Genomic DNA, 24,607 nt, shown 5'->3' on the forward strand with positions numbered 1-24,607 from the left:
TAATAGTAATACCAGTAATATCTTTTCTCTTCTGTAGTAGTAATAGTAATACCAGTAATATCTTTTCTTTTCTATAGTAGTAATAGTAATACCAGTAATATCTTTTCTTTTCTATAGTAGTAATAGTAATACCAGTAATATCTTTTCTCTTCTGTAGTAGTAATAGTAATACCAGTAATATCTTTTCTTTTCTATAGTAGTAATAGTGATACCAGTAATATCTTTTCTCTTCTGTAGTAGTAATAGTAATACCAGTAATATCTTTTCTCTTCTGTAGTAGTAATAGTGATACCAGTAATATCTTTTCTCTTCTGTAGTAGTAATAGTGATACCAGTAATATCTTTTCTTTTCTATAGTAGTAATAGTAATACCAGTAATATCTTTTCTCTTCTGTAGTAGTAATAGTAATACCAGTAATATCTTTTCTCTTCTGTAGTAGTAATAGTGATACCAGTAATATCTTTTCTCTTCTGTAGTAGTAATAGTGATACCAGTAATATCTTTTCTTTTCTATAGTAGTAATAGTAATACCAGTAATATCTTTTCTCTTCTGTAGTAGTAATAGTAATACCAGTAATATCTTTCCTCTTCTATAGTAGTAATAGTAATACCAGTAATATCTTTTCTCTTCTATAGTAGTAATAGTAATACCAGTAATATCTTTTCTCTTCTATAGTAGTAATAGTAATACCAGTAATATCTTTTCTCTTCTGTAGTAGTAATAGTGATACCAGTAATATCTTTTCTTTTCTATAGTAGTAATAGTAATACCAGTAATATCTTTTCTCTTCTGTAGTAGTAATAGTAATACCAGTAATATCTTTTCTCTTCTGTAGTAGTAATAGTGATACCAGTAATATCTTTTCTTTTCTATAGTAGTAATACTGATACCAGTAATATCTTTTCTTTTCTATAGTAGTAATAGTAATACCAGTAATATCTTTTCTTTTCTATAGTAGTAATAGTAATACCAGTAATATCTTTTCTTTTCTATAGTAGTAATAGTAATACCAGTAATATCTTTTCTCTTCTGTAGTAGTAATAGTAATACCAGTAATATCTTTTCTCTTCTGTAGTAGTAATAGTAATACCAGTAATATCTTTTCTCTTCTGTAGTAGTAATAGTGATACCAGTAATATCTTTTCTTTTCTATAGTAGTAATAGTAATACCAGTAATATCTTTTCTCTTCTGTAGTAGTAATAGTAATACCAGTAATATCTTTTCTTTTCTATAGTAGTAATAGTAATACCAGTAATATCTTTTCTTTTCTATAGTAGTAATAGTGATACCAGTAATATCTTTTCTTTTCTATAGTAGTAATAGTAATACCAGTAATATCTTTTCTCTTCTGTAGTAGTAATAGTGATACCAGTAATATCTTTTCTCTTCTGTAGTAGTAATAGTGATACCAGTAATATCTTTTCTCTTCTGTAGTAGTAATAGTGATACCAGTAATATCTTTTCTTTTCTATAGTAGTAATAGTAATACCAGTAATATCTTTTCTCTTCTGTAGTAGTAATAGTAATACCAGTAATATCTTTTCTCTTCTATAGTAGTAATAGTAATACCAGTAATATATTTTCTCTTCTATAGTAGTAATAGTAATACCAGTAATATCTTTTCTCTTCTATAGTAGTAATAGTAATACCAGTAATATCTTTTCTCTTCTGTAGTAGTAATAGTAATACCAGTAATATCTTTTCTCTTCTGTAGTAGTAATAGTGATACCAGTAATATCTTTTCTTTTCTATAGTAGTAATACTAATACCAGTAATATCTTTTCTTTTCTATAGTAGTAATAGTAATACCAGTAATATCTTTTCTTTTCTATAGTAGTAATAGTAATACCAGTAATATCTTTTCTTTTCTATAGTAGTAATACTAATACCAGTAATATCTTTTCTATAGTAGTAATAGTAATATCTTTTCTCTTCTATAGTAGTAATAGTAATACCAGAGCTGCCAACCACCCGTTTGCTCTGGAGTTATCAGATTTTGGTGGCTCTCCCCAAGCATTCTCCCAATTCTTTGCCTGCGGGAAATCCCAAGCATGTCCGCAGTAAGCATTTGGAGGCACAAATTTTGGGCTTCGTCTGTGATTTTGCACGTTTGTGACATCACTTCCAAAAGTATGCGTCACATACGTGACATCATTTATGGGTATTCCACCCAATCCCCAACTACCCAAAATGAAAAGTTGACAGCTCTGCAATACTATTAGTAACATATTATATTGCTGATTATTTTTACCCGACAAAAGGAAGATGGTATTGCTACTAGGTTCTAACAAAAAGAGAGGATTTAGCAAAAGGATTTACTCTCTCAAATCATTCTCCCATACAGGTTTGGATTGGCTCATTGGAACATTTGAAGAAAAAATGGTGGGCCCCTACCCGTTGGGCTGCACTGTCATTGTTGCCGGATCTTGGTGAAGCAGAAGAGGCACAGAGCTCAACTTTCTATAAATGTAGCTCTACTGTTCATCACTATCTCAAATTGAAGTGGCACTCTTGCTCCTTATGGGGGGGGGGGAAGCAGGGCGATGAAGGGCTTCCCTGCTTGTCCTCAAGTTTACCAACCCCCCCCCCCATCACCGTGTTACATCACTGTGAGGGCTGCCGAGAGCAGGAACCCATGACCCACAATTGTTTTTCATTTTCTGTTTTTTGTGGCAGGTGAGGTGAGGTTCAGGGACCCCTCGTGTTTCTGATGCATCTTGGGTGCACTACAGGGGCATTTTTTTAATATCCATGCTAAAACCTCTGCTTTGCACTGAAGTGGAATGTAGATGGCAGTCTCCATTTAGATGGCACCATGTGATGCACCCATCACTAATTTTTTATTTTAGCATTATTTATGCTATTGTATGCTTACTTTATATTGTTTACATGCATTCTCATTTTACTCACAGGTGTAGAACTTGAGGACCGGACAGTATTTCACAATGGCTTGGACTGGCCTATCAGGGTACACCCTACAGGACCCAAATAGGGGATAATTCCTAACAACCTATTTTTTTTGTTAGGCCTATATACCATTTTGCACTGTCCTCATCTAGTTGTAGTTAGAGTGGGCCCTGAATGGTCCCTGGGCAGCCCAGTCCAACACTGTTAACGAGAATGATAGCCTGGAAGAGGTGCTACTTAGAGGCCTACCTTTGTGTGTTGTGTCCACACATCTACACATATAACTCATAAGCTGGGAACACAGCTGGTCTACAACCATTTTGCATACTGACATATGGTGCTGTTTCCCGGCATGCAGATATTTGAAGGCTGAGAATCACGTGATCCACTGGCCTGTGCCCCCATCTGTGTCTGAGCTTAAAGCATTGGATCAGCCTGGGTGCAGACGCAAAGCAGATTTTGTTGCAGAAGCACAGGAATATGCAATTGTCTGTTGAAATTTGCTCTGTCTATCTGCATCTGGGCCAACACAGTGCCTTTGAGTTCAGTGCCTTGAGACGCCGTGCAGGTGCCTCTTCTGCCTACTAGTTTCAGCCCAGTCACTCAGTATCAGGGTAGGAAAAACAAAGACCAGAAATGTAGTTGTAAATCCATATCTGGATCAGATTTTAACCTTTAAATAAGTAAAACACCTGAGATTGTTTGAAATCTACATTTATTAAAAATCTTGTTTAATTTGAACATATTGTGTATAATCTTGAGCAGCAACACACATAAAGATAATATTCTAAAATAAATATTTAACACATAAATCTATAACAAAATAACCATGAATCTTTATTACAAGTGCTGATGCCCTGTGGTTTCCAATTGTTAAAATCATGGCAGTTAAATCATTGCTTGAGTGGTAGGCCTTGATGTAGTAGAAATGCTGTGGTTCTGCCAAAGTAATTCATGGATATTACAAACAGTTGTTTAGAGTAGAGAGAAGTGACACGGCAAAGTTAGCATTTGCCTCTAGGGTAGTGGTTCCCTTGTAACCCCAAGCCCATCACTAGACACTTACCGCTTACAGCGAAATCCAGTGGCAGATTTAAGTGGGGAGCCCCTCTCCTACACAATCAGTATATGCACCAATCTGGTGCAAGAGAATGGAGGATGAGTAGGGGGGTAGTCAGTGCTTACACTTTGGTAGAGGGTGGTCAAGGCAGGCATCTGTCCCAATACCATGCAAGCCAGCACGTGCGCAATTCATGCGCTGTGACAGGGAGATGGGCCAAAATGTGCCTCGTCTGTTTACCCCTAGTTCTGGAGAGGTGGAGAGACATAATGCCCAGCAAGGGTGGGATTTAAGATGTTGATTTGCCTTGATACCTCTGGAAGCCCACCTTAAAGGTCAGTTAGGGGGACTCCTGCTTTCAGGCTCCCCTTACATTTACATCCAAGTTCAGAAAACAGTAGATGCACCTGTATGGGATGGGAGCTCAAACACTGTGGCAAGAGGACTTTAAGTAGCTACATTGACACAACCCAGTAATGCGTAATGCCAAGACAATGGGACAAGGTTTTCCCCAAAACGTTACTGTCTTCATTCATGAAATAATCTTAACCTGACATCACTTCTTCCTGCTTTATTCATCCACTTTTATACAGGCCAGTAACTGCCTAGCATGGTCACTTCAGTAACTAGTCTTTAAGAAAGTATTCCCATATATATCTGGGAATTGGTATAATCATCCGTTTGAATGGCTTCATGATGTCATGTCAACTTACATTGCAAATTATTTTCTGTTCAAACCTAGGATATAGCCCTGGCGATCATACAGGTTTTCTGTAGCTTTCTGTCTATCCTACATAACTATTCATATTTTGGAATGAATGTATTTTGTGTGGATGTTGGTCAAGCAGCAGCGAGCCCCTCACTAACAGGCATGTTGATATGAGCAGTCAGAAGTGGTGTGCTCTTTCCTTCCCTCAGTACAAAAACCTGTGAAGAAAGAAATCATGTTCAGCTTCTTGTTATCTGCTTGTACCAAAAAGTTGGGTGAAACCAAGAGATTGGTAGTTTCCCTTTCAGAGTAGTTCTGCCTCAAAAAAGGAATATTAGTTGGTCATTCTATCAAAAGGGTTTTAAATCAAGAAGGATGACAGATTATTTTTTTGAGCCAGCAAACACCAAATGGGGGGGGGGGGGCACAAACCCAAAACATTGATCATTCTGGCTTGCTAGAACAATAAATAATCAACAATATGGTTGCATGCTAGTTAGTTAGTTCTTTGTTCACATTATGTGTCCTGAGTGCAGAACCTCAGGCAAGTATTTGCACTACGTGTAAGGCTGTGATCCCTTTCTTTGTTATTTACATACAGCTTTTTAGGCTATGTTACCTTAATGATATCTGAGATCCCTTTATCGCTGCAGCATTCAACAAATGTTTCAATTGGATAATTCAATCCTGGAACCAGCAGAGGAACCTGTAAATATTTGCAGTGCAGTAAGAAAGACAATAACTTATTAAATGCCAGGGGGCATCACTGCCTTTCCATTGTTGTTCACTCGGGATTAGTTTATTCTGTTTTCTCTTTGAATAAATTATAAGAGGTCAGTACTTGAGAGGAACACTCTTGCCTTTTTTTTAATACAAAGCTACTTTACTAAACGGGTAGTTCACCTTTAAATTACCTTGTAGTATGATGTAGAGAGCGATATTCTTAGACAATTTACAATTGGTCTTCAGTTTTTATTTATGTTTTTTCAGTATTTTAGCAGCTATCTGGTTGCTAGAGTCTTATTTACCCAAGCAACCAGGAAGTGGGTTAAACAAAATACTGGCCTGCATAGATAGATAAGTAATAAAAGTAACAATAACAAAAAAATGTAGCCTCACAGAGCAATGGTTCTTGGTATCTGGGGTCAGTGACCCCATCTGAAAGCAGAAGAAAGGCAGAAAAGGAAGGCAAATATGTTAAAGAATCTTACCACAGAGTTCTGTCAATTCATTGGCAAATGCAACCTAACATGTATGTGTGCCCTTGGTCTGTTTGCATTAAATCGTATGATCCAGGAAGGGGTGGCCCTTAGTACTTAAATGGCAATTTTCTATTTAGAATTACGCAGTGGCACATACTACAGGTATGAGACCTGTTATCCAGAATGCTCGAGATCTGGGGTTTTAAGTCTACTTAAAAATTGTTTAAATATGAAGTAAACCCAATTGGATTGTTTGATTAATTCTATTTTAGTTGGGATCAAGTACAAAGAACTTTTTATTATCACAGAGAAAAGGGAAATCACATTTAAACTGTGAATTGATTAAAATGGAGTCTATGGCTGATGGTCTTCCCATAATTTGGAGCTTTCTGGATAATGGGTGTCCGGATAATGGATCCCCTACCTGTACTAGAAAAGTATTTTTTTTATGAAAATGGTTTTTTTTTTGATGAAGAAGGGTTTCACATATAGGCTGTTTTATGCAATATATTTTAGGTATAGTGTCCTTTAAATAAAAACCTTCAAATTAAACTTAATTTAAAATGCTAGACAAATACCTTAAAAAATGCTGGCTTGATCTTGTAAAGCTTTTCATCGTATAAGAAGCTGATAAGTAGCTGCATTGAAGGACGGTTCACTGATGTGTTTTGTAAGTTCAGAATCAGCTTGAACTGAGGACCAATGCCCTGCACCTGTCATAAGAACATACAGAAAATCTGTTAAAGAATAAGTAAATACTTTTTTTTTATTCCCTAAAATTACTCGTTACATCCCCCAGAATTGCATACCCTTCTCCCTGCATCCAGATTTATTTTGTTTCTCTATTACAGCCACTTTAAATACAGCTCTTTTACTGACTGGCGTGAAGCTTTTGCTTTCTGAGCACTCCTTTTCTTCTGACTATGATGGCCTACTGCACATGCCTGACTGCTTTCAATTGGAGCAGGGACAGAGAGCATTCCCAGTAGACACCTATCTGAGGTCTTCATAGCCAGAGAAAGAAGGAGAGTTCAGAAAGAAAAAGAAAACAGAGCTTTACTCTAGACAAGAACATCAGTAGAAGAACTGAACTTCAGCTGCTTGTAATAAAGAACTAAAAAAAAACAACTAGATGCAGGGAGAAAGGTATGTTATGCTGGGGCTGATACTATTTAAATAGTATCTAACTTTTTTTTTTTTATTGCATTGGGTTTGGCAGCAGTTATGGTCTCAGACAACATTTTACATAATGGCCCAAAGCAAAGCACCAAAGTTTATTGTGTCCAATAAAACTTTACAGGAACCTGTTATACCAGATCATTCCTACATTTGACTGACTTGCTATCAGGTTTGATCTGAAATTCAAATTTGGCCCAAACAGCCCCCACAGGCCCAATAAATAGTGAGTTTCTATGGCAACTCACAGCAGCCCCTTTGGCATTTGCCAGAATCTACAGATTACCAGTCCAGGCCTGCTTGTTATTTATCTGTAATAAAAAGATTATACCTGGGGCTTCATATTTAAAAATTGTTTTAGTAGCCTTAATCCTTTAACCACTAGTAATCAACACTGCTTCAGTGCCACCTGTTGCTTTGCCTAGCAATGCAGTCTTTTTATAAATTTAAATGGAATGCATACTGTATAATACGTTACTGGCACTCACAATTTTTTTTGCCAGAAAATGTAGATTCCATATTGCTGGCAGTCAAGGAGTTAAGGCAATCGAAAGGTTCCTTTTCCAGAAGACTCCAGTTCCCAGAGTTACCTTTTAGTAACCCTAGCAGCCACGTAGTGGTTTAAATAACAGACTTGATGTACGGGGCCTGATTGGACAAATGAAGATAAATATAAACACAGTGTTTACTCACAGCAGCATTCAGAGTCAGTGGCTCTTGCATTGTTGAAGAAACTGGAGCCAGGCTGGCATCCAATGCTTTTACATATGCCCTGGCAGCACTCAGCCTCAGGCGGTACAGATCCATCTGAAATACCCGGTGCATTGCTGAAGAGATAAACATGAATCGCTGTAATGGCAGTGGTACATGGTATGAGGACATTTGTGGGTAGCAAGGCTGTTAACTGAACTTTTCTGTATAAGGTGCAAATTACAGGGTTCCCTTTGAATGTTGTGTCCACATGCGAAACTGACTTGCACCTAGCAAATGACTTGCGACTTGCAACTTGAGGTGAAGGTTACTTTATGGGAGCCCAATATTACTACTCTTACTGTTAGAATTCTGGGAAAAACACTGCATTTCTGTGCCTAGAACATTGCATTTGCATTAGTAAATAATCTGGTGGTAGTGAAATAAAAGGTGCATAGTTTGCTGCTGGTCTTGAAATCCATACTAACCATTCAACAGACAGCATTTACATCTAATTCGTTTCTATGGGTTACTAGACCTGGGCAAAATTTGCGCCCTTTATTATGTTAAATATGTCTTGTAAGTTAGGGGTCTACATCTGTAACTTATGTTGGTTTAAGTGCGGGAGGGGAATAGAAGAGGGACAATCATCACCGAATAAGAAAGGTCTTCTTGCTGCATTACAACAAACATATTGTAATGCAGCCAGTAGAAGACTTTAACATATACAATATATCTGTCAATATTACAATCTGATTTTATTAGAGCAATAATTATATTTCAGCTTATCAACTGGATAGATGCAATCCCATTTCCTTACCCACAGCATTCTCCCTCTCTCTCAGTGTCTGGTCAACATACAGTTTAGTTTTCTTGGGGACATTGAGTTTAATGCTTTGCCCTGTGGGAGGGCCAGGAGCTGTATCTTTGTCTTCAAACTGTGCAGTCCTCTTCAGGATCTTAATGAGTAGACCTCCTCCTAAGAGGAACATTGAGAAGGATTAGAAGCAATGGAAACTTTGACAGGACGGATAAAGATACATTAAGACCATGAGCAAGACAATTAGAATGAAATCATTAAAAAGACAAAAACATCAAAATATGTGAATCATACAAATGCATTTATGGTGCTGTAAAAAGCTCTGATCATTATTAGGAATCATGTATTTGCATTTTAAATAAACATCACTGCTCATTTGGCTGTAATACTCCTTTTCTTGGAAGATTTTAGATGCATAAAGAACTCTGTTTCTACCTTGTGTGGTCATAATTAAAGTATCATCCTCCCTTCCATAGCGCCCAAAACAAAGACCAGTCACAATGTCCTGAAAAGAAACAAAACTTTTGTTAAAGGGATAATGTTATCAAAATATGTTTGCTTATACCTAAAACACACAATAATATTATGTAACATAGTTTAGTTTAGGGAAGTAATTTAATTTGCTTGCAAAAAAGTATGAAGAAGCGTACTTGTCTCATAAGTCACACTGCAGTATCAATGGCCCCAAGGGTATACTTAGAAGTTACTGGGTCCCAGGTACAAATTACTTTAGGGCCACACCTACACTTTGGAAATAAGGCATCTTTCATAAACATTTACAGGTATGGGACCTGTTATCCAGAATGCTAGGGACCTGGGGTTTTCCCAGACAAAGGGTCTTTCTGTAATATGGATCATCATAATCCAGTCTGCTAAAAAATAATTTAAAGATTAAATAAACCAAATAGGATTATTTTGCCTTCAGTAAGGATTAATTATATATTAGTTCGGATGAAATACAAGGTACGGTTTTAAAAGTTAATCACTTTTAAAAATGTAATTATTTAATTAAAATGGAGTCCATGGAAGATGGCCTTCCTGTAATTCAGAGCTTTCTGGATAATGGGTTTCCGGATAACTAATTTCATACCTGTACTAAAATAATTAGTCAGTGCCTCACTGTGTCCCCTATATTTCCAGTAGAAGGGCCTGCTTTATCTGTAGTAATCTAGAAAGCTCCATAAGCTGATGCCACAAGGAGATCTACAATGGCATTGGCTTTCTTCTTTGCCCACACCCGGAAACAGTGTGTTGGCACAGGTGCAGGCGCACATGGCAGATATTGGTGGTCAAACACAAGAGTCTGCACTTAGGAACTGATATCCGCTGCATGTGCCTCCATTCAGGCTGACAATATGGTTCTGGGTGCAGGCAAAGAAGAAGCCCGATTCTTGGCTTCCATTTTTCCGTAGCCCGAGGATCAGCCTTGTGTGGCATCAGCATTACATTTACTCCACTACTGCTTGTGCTGGATTTTCTGCTAGTTATCTACAAGAATGAAAGGGATAGGAAAAAAAAAAAAAAAACAATTGCAAACAAAGATATAACTGTAGACAAAATAGGACAGATCTAATAAAACTTACTGGTGTGTTTATAACACTTAAAAGGTTCTTGTCTCTGTATAAATGAACTTCCATGTTCTTCAGTCCGACCAGCACAGCCTGGATACCGCGTGATTTCTGCTCCAGCAAAGACATTGTCATGATAGATGCAGGTAGTGTTACTGTCCACAGGCGCTTACCCTGTAATAAGGTTACATTTTAAAATCAAATACCGTATATACTCGAGTATTAGCCGATCCGAATATAAGCCGAGGTACCTAATTTTACCTAAAAAAACTGGAAAAAGCTTCTGCTAAGTTTCAATAATCAAAATAAAAACCAGTAAATTACATAAATTGAGGCATCAGTGGTATGTTTTCAAAATATTTATTTAAAAGAAAAACCGTAAACTAGCTCTGTAAGTGGAGAAGAGGGTCAAGAAAAACAATATGAGTACTACCCCATGCTCATTGTGCATTGGCAAACTGGCAGCAGACCCAGTCCCGGAGGACACGTAAGGGGGAATAAGTATTGCGACTGGGAGTGGGCCAGGGCACTGGAGGGTCTGGTTGCAGGTGGGCTAATTTGCACACAAAGGACAGAGGGTGCTAGTCTGGAGGGACCCATTGCACCCGACTCGAGTATAAGCCGAGGGTGACTTTTTCAGCACATTTTGGTTGCTGAAAAACTAGGCTTATACTCGAGTATATACAGTACCTTTCGTCACTCAAACTTTTAATCAGTATTTAAAATCTATGTATAAAAGTGAGATAATTTTGAAAAATATGATTTATATGATTTTTTTTACCCGGGAGCCACATTCAACTGTAAAAATATTTGGTGAGCAACACAAGCATGAAAAAGTTCCTAGGAGGTGATTGGATTTTTGGTAGCCCCTATGTGGACTGGAAGCCTACATGAGGCCTGGGTTTTATGCCACTAAAATTTGCCTCCAAATCAGAAACAGAAATTCAAAAATAAGCACCTGCATTGAATCATGTTTTGTTGTTGTAAGATTTCTGACTTTGCTACCTTACTGTTGCAAAAAGCAGCAGCGCTGTTATAATCTCATAAGCCCTAGGGTAAGATCAAAGCTTCTATAACTTTCCATTTCTAGTTTTATTGAAAACACTGCAGCCAGAATCCATGCTGATCAGTTATACTACAGTACTACAGGATGTACAGATAAAAATCACACGTATAATTTGTAGTCACTTTTGTTGGTTGGTGTCAAACACAGCAGTGCGTGCTTCTAAATGATAACGGGCCAACCAGCAAGTGAACTGGCATGGTCCAAGCATTTGCCATTCAATGCAATGCTAATGCATTATGAAGCCTACTTGCAAAGCTTAAACCAAAATGCTGGGAATCACCAGGTGTGCCCATACTGATGGGCTGCAACAAGACAGAATTCAGTTTTAGCTGAGATTTGATAGATATAAACCCTAGCTACAGACACCTGCAGCTGTAAGACGATTCCTGTCTGGAAATGGCCTGACAAGCACTTGTATTGGCACTTACAAACAATTGCCAGATAAATCAATAAATGGCGATTTTAGGCATTTCAAAGGAGCATCTTTTTCTATGATTCTGCTTTTGCTGCGCCCTGAAGCAGCCCACCCAATGCATTTCATCAGAGGCAAAGAGCCACTGCATTGGTAAAACAAAGGGCAAAGTTGCACTCTCTGCACTAGAAAAGCCAAAATTCTACTTTAAAAACTGGAATTTCTGTTTTTAGTTACCAGAAATAGCTTTCTGCAGCACGTCTGTATGTACCTTCTTACTCATGAATACAGTGCTGTTGAATGCAGGCAATGCTGTATTCACTGGGACAGCCACAAGTCTCTGTGGTCTGAAATGAAGCTCAGAGACATGCAGCAATTTTTTTAGGCAGGAAGGCAGAATTTAAAGTCTCCATAAAATGGATTACCATTGATTAGTGATTGAGCATGCATATCTACTCAATGTACATTAAAAAAAATAATCTTTTTATTGCTATTAATTTAAAACAATAACAAAATATATATACAAAGAAAAGGGGTGGGTAGTCAAGATATAATGCCTTCTTATACATACAGTCTTAAGTATAAGTACTGAAACAAAGTATAGCCATATTATACAATGATACTAACAGCGGTCTTAGGGAGGGATATCCCCAGAGTCCAGCGAACATTGCAATCCCGGTCATATTTATCTGGTACACCCCTCTGAGTTTATACCCAGTATGACACTTTTCCTTGTGTCTTTGATTAAATATTAGACATCCGGGAAAACGAGCTTAGTCAAATGTGAAAATTTAAAAAAAAATGAGGAATTATGGACTTTTAGTAAATCTGCCCCTAAATATTTTTTATTTCTACTCAAAAGATTTTTTTTACATCTTTTCCGAGAAGGATTTTTTTGTTTTTTTATTTTTATCTGACTACTCAGTTACTTCACAGGAATTTAGTTCTATATATCAGTGCTATACACAAACATACCAAGCTAACAGTATACCGGATGCAAGATCCATTGCTGATTCAAAATGGGGTATTTGGCGAGACCCCTTGGTACTGTATAGGTGCTACTGCAGCATTCCACACTGGTTAAATGGGTTCCAATAATAGGAAGAGGGCATACAAAATTGTCTAATGTTTCTAAGAATATCTACGGCTTAACTGCCAGCAAGTACTTATGTTATAAGAAGCATTGGTTTTAATCAATGTACAATTTAAAATAAAAACATATCTATTATGTTAAAGGCAGACTGGTTAGAGAATGATACATCTGACTTTCTGTCGTGAAAATATGATTTTAACTTCATATACCAAGGTACACAGACTGCCAGATAAGTGCTAAAAAAGAAAACAAAATCTACAGAAAAAGAAGTACTCAAATGACATTCAGTACCGATCTTGTTACAGAGCCGCCCAGCTGTTGCCTGTAGGAGGTTTTAATGCATTACACACTGTTTTTAAGAAATCTGACTCACATGCATGTGGGCCTTAAAGTACAACCCACCCTGTAAAAACAACACTAAAGAACACTTGCTTAAATTCTAAAGACTGGATTACATGGAGTTCTGAAGAGAAATAATTGGTTGGTTTATTGTGATTTATATGGTACACTGACCTTTTGGGAGTACCCATGTAATGTCTCATGGGAAGTTCCAATCATGATGTTCTTCTGCACACGTACCAGCCCTACCACTTGTGCACTAAGCTCAATACAGTATTTCGGCCTCTTGGAATCTCTTGGAGAAAAGAGAAGAAACATTTTATTACCACCAGTCTCTATGTATACAGTCATACAGTACATATCTAAACAGCATTTGGAACCAGTTTTGCATACACCTATTTTCAAACACATTCTCTTCCAAATTTGCATGTGTGGGATCCCCTCTCCCCTGTACCCATCAATCAAGAGTCTTTTGAATCAAATAATTTGGTCTGATGTAGACAATGATATGAGACAATCTCCAGCTGATATTTTTTATTTTGAATTATTTAATTTTCTTGTTTAACAGCTCTCCAGCAGCTATCTTGTTCCTAGTGTCCTATTTACCCTAGAAACCAAGAACTGGTTAGAATCACAGACTGAAAGATAAACAGGACAGCTTGAACGGAAAGGAGTAATAGAAATTAACAATAAAATTGTGCCCTTACAGAGCAATAGTATTTTTGCTGCTGGGGTCAGTGACCATATTTGAAAGCTGGAAAAAGGCAGACAAGTTGAAGGCAAAGGTTTACTAAATAAAATATGAAGACCAATAAACCAATTGAAACATTGCTAAAAATAGCCTATTCTATAACATACTAAAAGGTAAACTACTTATAGATAATAATATCTAAGGCTTTGTTCATTTGTCTTGGCTTTATGTGTGGAAACAATGTGGTTTCTTTCAGTAATTGAATATTTTTCATGCTGAAGATACATATTATATGTGCTTTAACTGTGCTATACAAGTCTAGAATCGCATATGGATTAAAGTGCCAGTACACATTATGGTAAGGTTAAGGTCTGGGATTGTAGGTAGTTTACAATGTGCAGCAGCAGCTGAGGCTGTGCCTAACTGTCCCATGTACAGCTACTAATGTATTTGATCAATTAAAGGGAAACTATACCCCCAAATAATATATAAACAAGCTCATATGTAAAACCCTGCTTTATCTAAATAAACCAATTTCATAAAAATATACTTTTTTTAGTAGCTCTCCTTGCTCCTAATGCCTAATAAATAGGGCTTAGGGCTCCATTTATAAACACCTCCAGTAAGAATGGGAGGCTCTGAGAGGCAAGGATGGGTTGACAATGCTGAAGATGATGTAGAGGGAAAGACTGAGCTTCCAGTGCAAGGAGTATCCAAGACTAGATCCATGCAGTTCAGTTAAGACCAGAGGCACAGATAGCAACCAAGTCATCTGCAGCTAGGTATTAAGGGTACAGCCACAATGGGCTGTTTCTCAGGCTTCGTATAAGCAGAGGCGAAGAAACAGCCCCTTCGGTGGAATCTGCTCTCTCGCGTCTGCCAGAGACAAACATAGTGGATTTCAGTACAAAATGCATACGCGTGACATCTGCTCCATGTGTCTGCAACCCAGGCCAACACAGTGGCTCTGGGTGCAGACACAAGAGAGAGAGGATTCGAATGGAGGGGCTGTTTCCCGTTCTGTGTATAAAAACAGCACACCGTGGCAGTACCCCTAAGTGCTTAGTTTTAGGAGAAGCTGGAAACATTTACAGAAGTGTGGCAAATGCTTGCTTATTTGCTTCTCAGTCATTTAGGAACCCAAAGGACCACAGTTCACCACAGTGTAAAAAACTTACATTGGTGTATATACAGTATATCTATCCATGCAGTTCAGTTAAGACCAGAGGCACAGATAGCAACCAAGTCATCTGCACCTAGGTATTAAGGGTACAGCCACAATGGGCTGTTTCTCTATATAGAAAGCTAGACTAAATGTAAAGTCTTAACTCTGTTGTGAGAGTTTTTCTATAGAAGTATGAAGTTCACTTTTAGCACATACACAAATATTTACCTTCGAAGAATATACACATTGCCATTCCGACAGGCAACTGTAATGCGATACTCAATATCATATTGTCCGGTTACATCAAGAAGTGTTGGCACACTGGAAAGGCTGACCTGTACAGCACAAGAATATTAATGAATCCCAGTCTTTGTAACTGCTATATTCTTGTTATAAGTATCTCTACTATAAACGACATCTGAAATATTGAGAACTGCTCATCTCAGACACGAAAAGCTGCTTCCCAAGCATCGAGCCACCATAACAAGGACAGCAACTTACTGCTGTGCTTATTTACTTATGAACTACATTCAGATGTAAAAAGTGTTGGTAAGCCACACAAGCATGAAAACAGTTAATTGGGGAAGCAAAATAAGGACAGAAATTCAAAAATGGGCACCAACTTTGAGGCCACTGGGAGCAACATCAAAGGGGCACACAGGATAGTTTTAGGTGATTTAAAAAGCTCATTTTAATAGCCTAAAAATGTGTCATCAAACGATCAAAACAGCCTGGCATACAGATACTTTTTCAGTCCACTATCATCTGACAAATGCTGGTATGAGGATTATGTAAGGCAACTGCAATGTAAGTGTATGGTTCCAGGCATTTTATTAGCAAGTGTTTGGGTGCCTTAAAAATGCTGCTTAAACTGTCCCCTTACCCTCATGATAATGTAAAAAGAGAGAAGTGTCTTAAGGCACATACCCGTGTCAAAATAGTAAATGCCTCTGGATCCAGAATGAACAGCTCTCCACTTTCTGTACCAATCACTAGGCAGCACACAGCATCCTCATCTGCCATATTCTTCTTCAGAGTGCCCATACAGGTGATCACAGTCTAAAAAGTACATTAAAGAAACTATCTTTACATTTGTACCCACATGTGTGAAATATCACAATCTCTATCCATTCTCCCATTTAAGATGTACAGTAGAATATCAAAAGTAGCCTTTGTCCATGCCATCCACTGTGTAGAACTGTGTAAAGCTTCCCATACATGGTAAGATTCACTTGTTTGGCAAAAACCTTGGGGATACTATTGGGTCATAGAGACCCAACAGAGGGATTGTAAAGCCTTCCTAATCAACATCTGCCAGGTATTGATTAGAAAAGACCTCCGGAGGGCCCAATACAAGGCTGCTAACCGAGTCTGGAAAGCATGAATCAGCCAGTGTATGGCCAGCTTAAGTATAAACCTATCAGTCTGTAATCTCTTTCTTTCTTGCTGTCTATTTTTCTACCTCTCTTTTCTATCTATATATAAATCACTAATCACCTCTCCCTCTCTCTATATACACACACACACACACATGTAAATACGTGTATGCATGCAAAAGAGGAAGAGGTACATTTCACTTTCTGTCACTTTTACACTACCTGACGCTTTAGAGGTTGTTGTTTATAAGTGTTCACAAATGCCTCCATCTCCTGCAGTTCCAACATCAAGAATCTGGAAAAGTGCAATATAAAGATTACAGGTAAAATGCAGAACTTAATATAATTGATGAACAATGAATGAGGCCAGGCTTTAATAAGAACACATCAAAACAGAAATAATATTTTCTTGTTCTGGATACTTACCGCAATGATCGAACAGATAGAGGAATCTCTGCCTTGTCTCTATAAGTTAGAAACAAATAATAGATACATAATTTATTCACTTCTTAAACAATACAGGACAATTATTACAACTTAAGTACCAGTTAAAATTATGAAGTCACGGCACAAAGCAGCACAGCCCCATTTTGTCCAAGTGGTGGTCCATTTAGCTGACATTATAGATATTTGTGAGCCAAGATGTCATGCAGCAGTCTAGGGAGGCCACTGGCAGGCAGGGAGCAAAGCAAATACCAGGAAGGGCCAACTGCTCAACTGCACTGGCTTGCAGTTAACTGCCTGGGTGCCAGTAACTCAAAGTCTTATTAAAGAATTATTATTGCACAGAAACCCAGAACAAATCAGAATATTAGCTATAAAAGTCAGGTTTGAGAAAAACTGGCCATACATTGAATGATCCACACATTTGGCAAAGTTGCTAAATAAGCAGATCTTCCCCCAATGTAGAACTGGTCCAGTTGGATCACAACACCTTAAATAAAGACCACTGGGTGGCGGACTTTATCACCGAGGCTATATTTTTAAACCAGTACGATAGATATCTCGCCAATTTTTATCCAGATATCAGTTGGTTAGGCCTGTCAAAAGGTCTCATAATCTGCTAACTCAGACTGAAGGAGCCGAATCAGCAGCTAACATCTACCCATGTATGGCAACCTTATTTAGAGGTTCTCAGGTCATGGAGGCATACATTCTGGGTTATGAGGTTCATGAAAATCTACTGTAAGAAAAAAAAATCTTTGAACTGTGAAGGACTATAAAAAGAACTACAAAAGTATAACAACTATGTGTGGGAATATTACTATTACTTCTCTGTTAAACATGAGTTTTGGTTTGTTAGAGACAAAATGTAAGTACAAGAACAGGTCAGTACCTGATGCTCTCCAACATCTCTTTTAAAGTCACTGGGTCTATTTTGTCCTGTATGAGGTAAAAAAGAAAGTCAAACAATCATGTCTATATTCTTCCTTTACACATTTTTTGTCTAATTCCCATATTTTTTACTGTCACTAATTTCCTGCACTGTTTTATCTCCATATTTCATTTAATCATATTCTGCAGTCCTTTTTCTGTTGTGCCTCTTCTTTCAGCTTTTCCCTACTGTTTGAACTCTCCACTGCCTTTTCACAACTTTATTACCACTTGCTCCACCTAAAAGATTCCATACCATGGGGTTCACTCCTCTTGGGCAACAGATGGAGATGCCCAGCCCAAAGGGGTGTTAGGGTGTGTGACGGGTGCCCCTGTGCCAGTAGCCAGTGACTGAACGGTTATTTTCTCGCTAGCTCATGTGACCGGGTGTGCTTATAGGTATATGCATATGCAAAGTTACTATGCAAGATAATAACTACAGCAGGGTGGCAACTAGAGTTTATTTTTGCTTTATGAAATCTGAAAAACTCTCATTCATACTTCAGTATTTTTATATTACAGTGTATTAATATTCACTACTACTGTTGCTGCTATCTACTCTTTGCTAAATTGTCTCAGCTTCTCACCTCTTTCGCTTGATCCCACACTTCCTTCTCAAGAGCATTGACTTCCATGGCTGGAAGAGTGAATTTAAAGTAAGGCCTCAGATTCTTGTATACATAGATGAATGGTCCAGAGGCTACAGCAATGGCTGGGGTGCGTGGCTCGTTTTGGTCCATTAGGAAGGCAGCCACACCAGTGGGCAAGTCAAGCAGAGCATTTTCAGACATTCGTGCTGTCCCTTTATACACCTTTAGCTTCATGTTATATGGACCATGTCCCATGTCACCCACAACCATCTGTCATGAAAAGAACAGACAGAAGCAGCACATTATCACTTACGCACACAAAAAATGATGACAAATGTCAAACTACATGACAAACTGCAACTTGGATTAAAACTTACTTTAAAGTCTCCATCTCCATGCAAGTCTGCAAGAGCTGTAAGAAAAAAAAAAGTGCACTGAGCCCTATAGAAATATTTTACTAGGCAATTTCCTCATTTTAAAAGATATATACAATAATTTAGCCCTTCCGTCTTAAAGTTATTCAATAAAGTAATGTTAATTTAGTATTTAAAAATACGACACAAGGAACACAACTAAAAGTCCCTAGGGTTGAGTTATAATTGGGCCCCTTGCCATGTTTTATATATTCATTTCAGGATGGAATCTGAGCATCTAAGGCCAGGGCCGGAATGAGAAATTTACATGTGCCCCTTCCCCGTCACAAACAGAATCAACAAAGAACACAGCCCTAACAGCCAAATGCTACTGTATTATTATTGTTACATGTTACTTTTATAGGGCACACACTGGTCTCTATGGACCTGCAGCAATTTAAAAAAAGTTTAGGACAGGTCATATAAAGTGCAGGAAACATGTCATTTTGAGCCTGTTTTTTTGCACTTTGCACCATGCCCTGCACTAGTTCCAAAGTATGTTTCTTAGTCCAACAAATACTTACCAATGCAGGAGGAAAGGGTATTAAGTCCAGCAACAGGGTCATAGTGAGCATCCAACCACTTTGAGCGAGATTCACTATAAACAAATGAGATATCAAAAATGTAACATCACTGATTTTCTAGAAGACTTTCGATATTATACCATGTTAAGATAGCCCTTATGCAGATGTCATTCTCTCTTATACACAACACCATAACAACATGCACCTAACTATAAAGCACTTCTGGGACACCCCCACAAACAGCTTTCAGGAATAGAATATAAATAAAAGGGCAGAAGCCACGCATTCCGCTCACACACAGCTTATTATGACTAGGTAAAAAAAAATGTATGAATACAGAGGTCACGCAGATGCAGTTCCACCCACTAACCCACCTCTATAATTATTTAAGCTATAAACATAAATAATACAGACTTAACCCACCTCTAGAATTATTTAAGATGTAAACATAAATAAAAATAAAGGCTGGGTAGAGAGGGGGCTTGCTCCTACAGACAAACATATTATAACTGGAGCAAAAATAGGAATATAAAAACAAAGGTACGTGGTAAAGCAGATCCTCCCCCACACTTACAGCTGTGTACTTGCTATACTGTAAAGTGACTGTTCTCAAACTCTTTTCTTGCAATGAGCCAGTTGTTCAATACACAACACGTTTGTGGAACAAATTATATTAAAGTAATGACAACTTATGACAAAGTCCATGGGGCACATTGGGGGCCATAAAAAAAACTACTATAAAGTACTAAGGGAATGTTGATCTTCCTTAAACCTTTCTATATGGCATATGTTAATTTATTATCATAACCAATAAACATGTTGCAGATAATACAGTATTAACCATTTAATAGAAAGTAATCGCACTTAGCAATCTCAGGGCTAGGAGGTAAGAATATACGGCACTGGGTGAAGTTGACCAGTTATTTTGCGGCAGGGGATCAAAATAGTACTTAAAGTTTGGTTCAGTTTTAATGATCAACATCATAAAAGGTATAGTATTAAGTATACATTTTCTGTCAATTATTTCTCCATTCATATGGGTATACAACCACAGATCAGCTGCTTAAAACCGAACCCCAGAGCAAATTTCTGTAAACACACTCCTAGGCACAGAGTAATAGGTAACGGATGCATATGGCATACCCAGTGGCATAACTAGGAGTTACTGGGCTCAATGGCAAAACTATACCTTGAAAATGCTATACCTACTGGGCCACCCACCAATCACAGGGTCTGTTTCCTCTACATCTTAGGTCATCGCCCCACAAATACTTGTGCACTGTACTCAGGGCTCAATCCTAACAAAAGATTGACATGCACCCTCTATAAAACTTTTTGTCTATTCTCTTCCTCTTCTAACAGTATACAGCCCACTTTCTGTGTATAGCCCTCCTCCATTGGTTCTCAGTGCCCATAGTTTGACTGGGACCTAAGGGCCCACCAGAAAACCTTAGAGCAGCGGTTCTCTACTTGTGGGTCGGGACCCCTTTTGGACCCTTTCACAGGGGTCGCCAAAGACCATCGGAAAACACATATTTCCAATGGCGTTAGGAATAATTTTATGGTTGGGGGGTCACCTAAACATGAGGAACTGTATTAAAGGGTTGCGGCATTAGGAAAGTTGAGAACCACTGTCCTAGACCATAGACCCACTCTCCAAATAATTTTTCCTCCTTTTCTCGCTCAACCTCTTTATTCTCCTAGTCTATTTTATTCACATGCTAGGATCTATTTCTCCTCTTTGTTCCCATTCAGAAATAGAGAAATGACCATGAAGCAGGCCAAATGGTCGGGAGCAGGAGGGACCACTGACACCTGGGTCCAGTGGGATTTGTACTGGTATCCTGGTGGGCCAGTACAACAGTGTCAGTGCCCCCTCTATAGCTGGCCACACGTTTCGATAACGTCATATGAAACAAAGTATGTTTTTCTGGTAGATGTATGGTGGGATCATCCCAATAAATATTTATGTACTATGTACTATTATGTACTATGGATATTTGTCAGGTTTTAGATCAGCCCTGTTTGAAAATTCAACATGTCAGTGCACCATATCTGCCAGTTTATGGTTTAGGAAGATTAGATTAGGAAGTGAAGAGGAGATGCAATAGAGAGGTGGCGCGACCCTGAATGGCCCCTTGTACTGTATGCATTGATTTGGCCCAAGGGCCAATATTTGATACTGTGTGGGGTGTGTGTATGGCAGCTTTAACCATAGCGCTATGTCTACTGAGATGGGATGAGGGAGGGCTCAGTATCAAGACAGCAGTATTCTGAGACCTGATGGAGAATTGAAGGAGGGGACAGAAAGGATTTAGGATTATATATACTGGGTATATTGCAGACAAAATATCCCTGCTGAATGTACTGAATACACTAGAATAAAATAATTTTTTTTTTTTTAAATGTTGTTGGCCCTTTAAGAAAATAGAGTTTGGAAGATGTAGATTAAAGACTGATTACAGAATGTAAAGTAGCGCTGTGCCAAAGTGACTAAAGGTTATTTACGTTTAACTCTTTAGGTTATCATCTACTTATTCTTACATAAGCCACAGGTAACCGGGCTACACTAGGCTCCTACACAATGACAAGCAATAAGGCACTGACAAGGCCACACCAATATCTCTGCTTGCTGCGCTGTCACAGCGCCTCGGACACATTCCTTACCCCTCCCGGCTGCTGCTGTCAGATGATGAAGACATGACGAGCTCCGGTATTCGTATTGGCCGATTCCGCTTTTAATAAATCTCCTCGCTTTCCCCCTCACTCCCCCTTGCCTAAGCCCATCCCAACGCGGTTTCTGATACTTTGGTATTTAGCTCTCGCAAGATGTCTCACATGTACAATGCTAGATACCTAGCAAAATGCCCCTCAGGTATTAGTTCTATTAGAACCAGTTTGTTATAGGCCGCTGCTTCGTTACCATAGTAACGGCTGTACTGCCGCCATGCCTTCCTCTGCCCACATTTAATTGGATTATCAGAGGCGCACATAGGGGCGGGGCAAAGTGGCGTCCTTTTTTTTGTTTTTTTAAACAGCTTTATTAAAAAGGGGAACGAACATATTTATAACAGAGTTATATCCCAACAGTGACGTAACTTTAAGCATCGTTTGCACTAAATTAATTTTGTAAAACAGCCCGACTTCTTGTTAATTCATAAAGCATGCGCATTTCCCAAGTATTTATATAGTTACAGGAGTATCAGGAAATAGCTACCTTTGCCAGAAGCCTACAATAACTATTTCAGAAGGCGATTATAGAGGTGGTTCACCTTTAGGCTAACTGAGAATGTTGTAGAATGGGCAATCCTAAGCAACTTTTCAATTGGTCTTCAATATTTTATATATAGTTTTTTGAATGATGTCCCTTCTTCTATTTCCAACTTTCAAATTTGGCTCTCTGACCTCAGATGCCAAAAAAAAGTTTTATTGTACCCGCAACCTTACACTGCTGGCAGTTCTCTTCCGGCTTTTCTATTATTAGGCACATGCCCGGAAAGCCTCACCCCTTTTGTGATGTCATTGTGGGGCAAGTCAGGCGCTGGTCTATAAGTGGAGGGAGGGAGCCAGGTCGGGTGGGGGTTGAGATTTACCCGCACTTCACTACTGTCCGAACTAAAATTGCCTGCCTGGTTTTTCTAATTTGGAGACAAGGGCAGAACTTCCCTATATCTAAGGCAGTGATCTGCATCATAACCTCCCATGATGTCACAGCTGTGCCCCTGTGACATCATGGTCCACTCCACTGCCTGTCTTTTGCACCCTAATGAAATGTCCTATAATCCCTTCTGTTAAAGGGTTCTGCAATAAGTCCAGAGTGGCAGTGGTGGGTGACATAGCCCAACAGGACTTGGGCCTGCTGGGATTTTTACCCAGCAGTATCCCAGTGGGCCAATTCAACCCTTCTTATAAGTTCTAGCCCAAATTAACTACAGATGTTTGGATGAGGCAAGTAAAGGAAACACTACAAATGAAAATTTTTTAATACATTTACATGTCTAAACCCCTCTGTGACATAAGAATTAAGCCAGGGCTACAGGCAAAGTAAAATTGTGTTACAATTAATAATGATGGTAATTATTTGAAAACAGTATCCCTTTAATGTAAACACACAAACAATGCTGTAAAATGATTGGTGTACTTACCACTAAAATCCTGTTTAAAGTAAATACATAGAAGAGCTGCATTTACGTTTGGTTTCACCCAAGATGCTGGACCTCAACCGATAAGCACAATGCCCATCAGTCTGCAAATCATGAAAGAGAGATTTTACCCCCTTTTGGATTCAACCACCGACGTTTCAGCTCCAACAGGAACTTTCATCAGGGACAGCAGTGTCTGTCCCTGATGAAAGTTCCTATTGGAGCTGAAACGTCGGACTAATAAAGAACCTCACTTTTCTACAAACCATTTGATGCTTTTGGTGTGAAATATCCTGAGGGTGCCGGTCTATCTCGTTTCTCTCTCTCTCTCTCTCTCTCTATATATATATATATTTATTTATATAATCAGGCACATGTTTCTAAAGTGGTCATATTGTGTAAAACAATATGCATTATAAACCTTTAAATAAAGAAGAAATATGCTAAGAAATGGTGTGTTTCGGACTGATTTAATGAAAATTTCCCCCAAACCCTACTCAGCACACTGCACTGTAGGAAAGGAACCAGTCAGCAACAAGGCAAACCTGACAGGGAACTACAGCCTATCTCCCACTTAATGTGCTCCTGGCACGTACCATTAGGATATGCCCATCCCTCTTTTGAAATATGGCCAGGGACTATAGCAGATCTATGGGGAGTTGCAATATTGAGGTGAATGCTAATGATTATCATTTTTAGCCCAGAGTGAAAGGGGACACATATATTATTCATTATTCAGTCATGCTATATGTTTCCTTCAAGACTCTTCTTAACCTCAGGAATGATTGGACAATGGGCTAAATGTGCCATGGGAAATTCCTAACCCATTGATATTTTGTTGGTAGCTTTCCTCCACAGACCTCCCACCCAGAACTAAGCTCTCATATAAGCTCATTGGGTTATGGGGCATGAGCTTCCAGCTTAGTCAGGGCTTCTTGGATGAGTTAGGTGTCCTGCAGAGCAGCAGTACTATTAAGGGGCTAGTATATTCTTGTAATAATAAAGCTGTTTAGTTTTAGTTTCCACATAGTGTCTGACATTTTTGATAATGCATGCAGTTGGTTTGCATTTTTTACATCATATTCTTCACTCAGGATTGCACTTTACTGAACATGACACTCTTCAATATGGATACTGGAGTACCAAAAAGAATAAGAACCAGCAGAAACTAGAAACTAAAATAGGAGTTACTGATATTTCTGCAAAACCCAGCAGAAAGCACCCAGTTTGTTAAGGCTGGCATTAAATAACCCAACTGATGATGCATTGTTGGATATTCTACATTGT

General features: G+C 38.4%; 1 protein-coding gene across 2 annotated transcripts; it reads right to left on the minus strand.

Moving 5' to 3' along the window:
* Positions 1 to 3,608: 3,608 nt before the first annotated feature.
* bbs1 (Bardet-Biedl syndrome 1) lies at positions 3,609 to 22,159 on the minus strand. 2 transcript variants are annotated; one of them, XM_012960497.3, is made up of 17 exons: positions 21,846 to 22,159; positions 19,179 to 19,252; positions 18,619 to 18,653; positions 18,239 to 18,511; positions 17,614 to 17,660; positions 16,704 to 16,742; positions 16,500 to 16,572; positions 15,829 to 15,960; positions 15,130 to 15,236; positions 13,220 to 13,340; positions 10,151 to 10,309; positions 9,003 to 9,072; positions 8,568 to 8,726; positions 7,751 to 7,884; positions 6,460 to 6,594; positions 5,299 to 5,385; positions 3,609 to 4,897 (listed from the first exon to the last, which is right to left on the minus strand). In XM_012960497.3, exons 1-17 carry the CDS (start codon positions 21,878 to 21,880, stop codon positions 4,811 to 4,813), a joined length of 1,767 nt encoding a protein of 588 aa, XP_012815951.2. In that variant the 5' UTR covers positions 21,881 to 22,159; the 3' UTR covers positions 3,609 to 4,810.
* Between the last annotated feature and the right edge of the window lie 2,448 nt (positions 22,160 to 24,607).

Source organism: Xenopus tropicalis, chromosome 4, assembly GCF_000004195.4.
Source record: "Xenopus tropicalis strain Nigerian chromosome 4, UCB_Xtro_10.0, whole genome shotgun sequence".
In the NCBI taxonomy this organism is placed as follows: Eukaryota; Metazoa; Chordata; class Amphibia; order Anura; family Pipidae; genus Xenopus; species Xenopus tropicalis.

Coding starts and splice junctions, on each gene's coding strand:
- bbs1 (XM_012960497.3), bottom strand. CDS start 21,880: ATGTCTTCATCATCTGACAGCAGCAGCCGGGAGGG. Junction 18,512..18,618: donor ATGGAGATGGAGACTTTAAA/GTAAGTTTTAAT, acceptor TTTTCATGACAG/ATGGTTGTGGGTGACATGGG. Junction 15,961..16,499: donor AACAACCTCTAAAGCGTCAG/GTAGTGTAAAAG, acceptor TGTACTTTTTAG/ACTGTGATCACCTGTATGGG.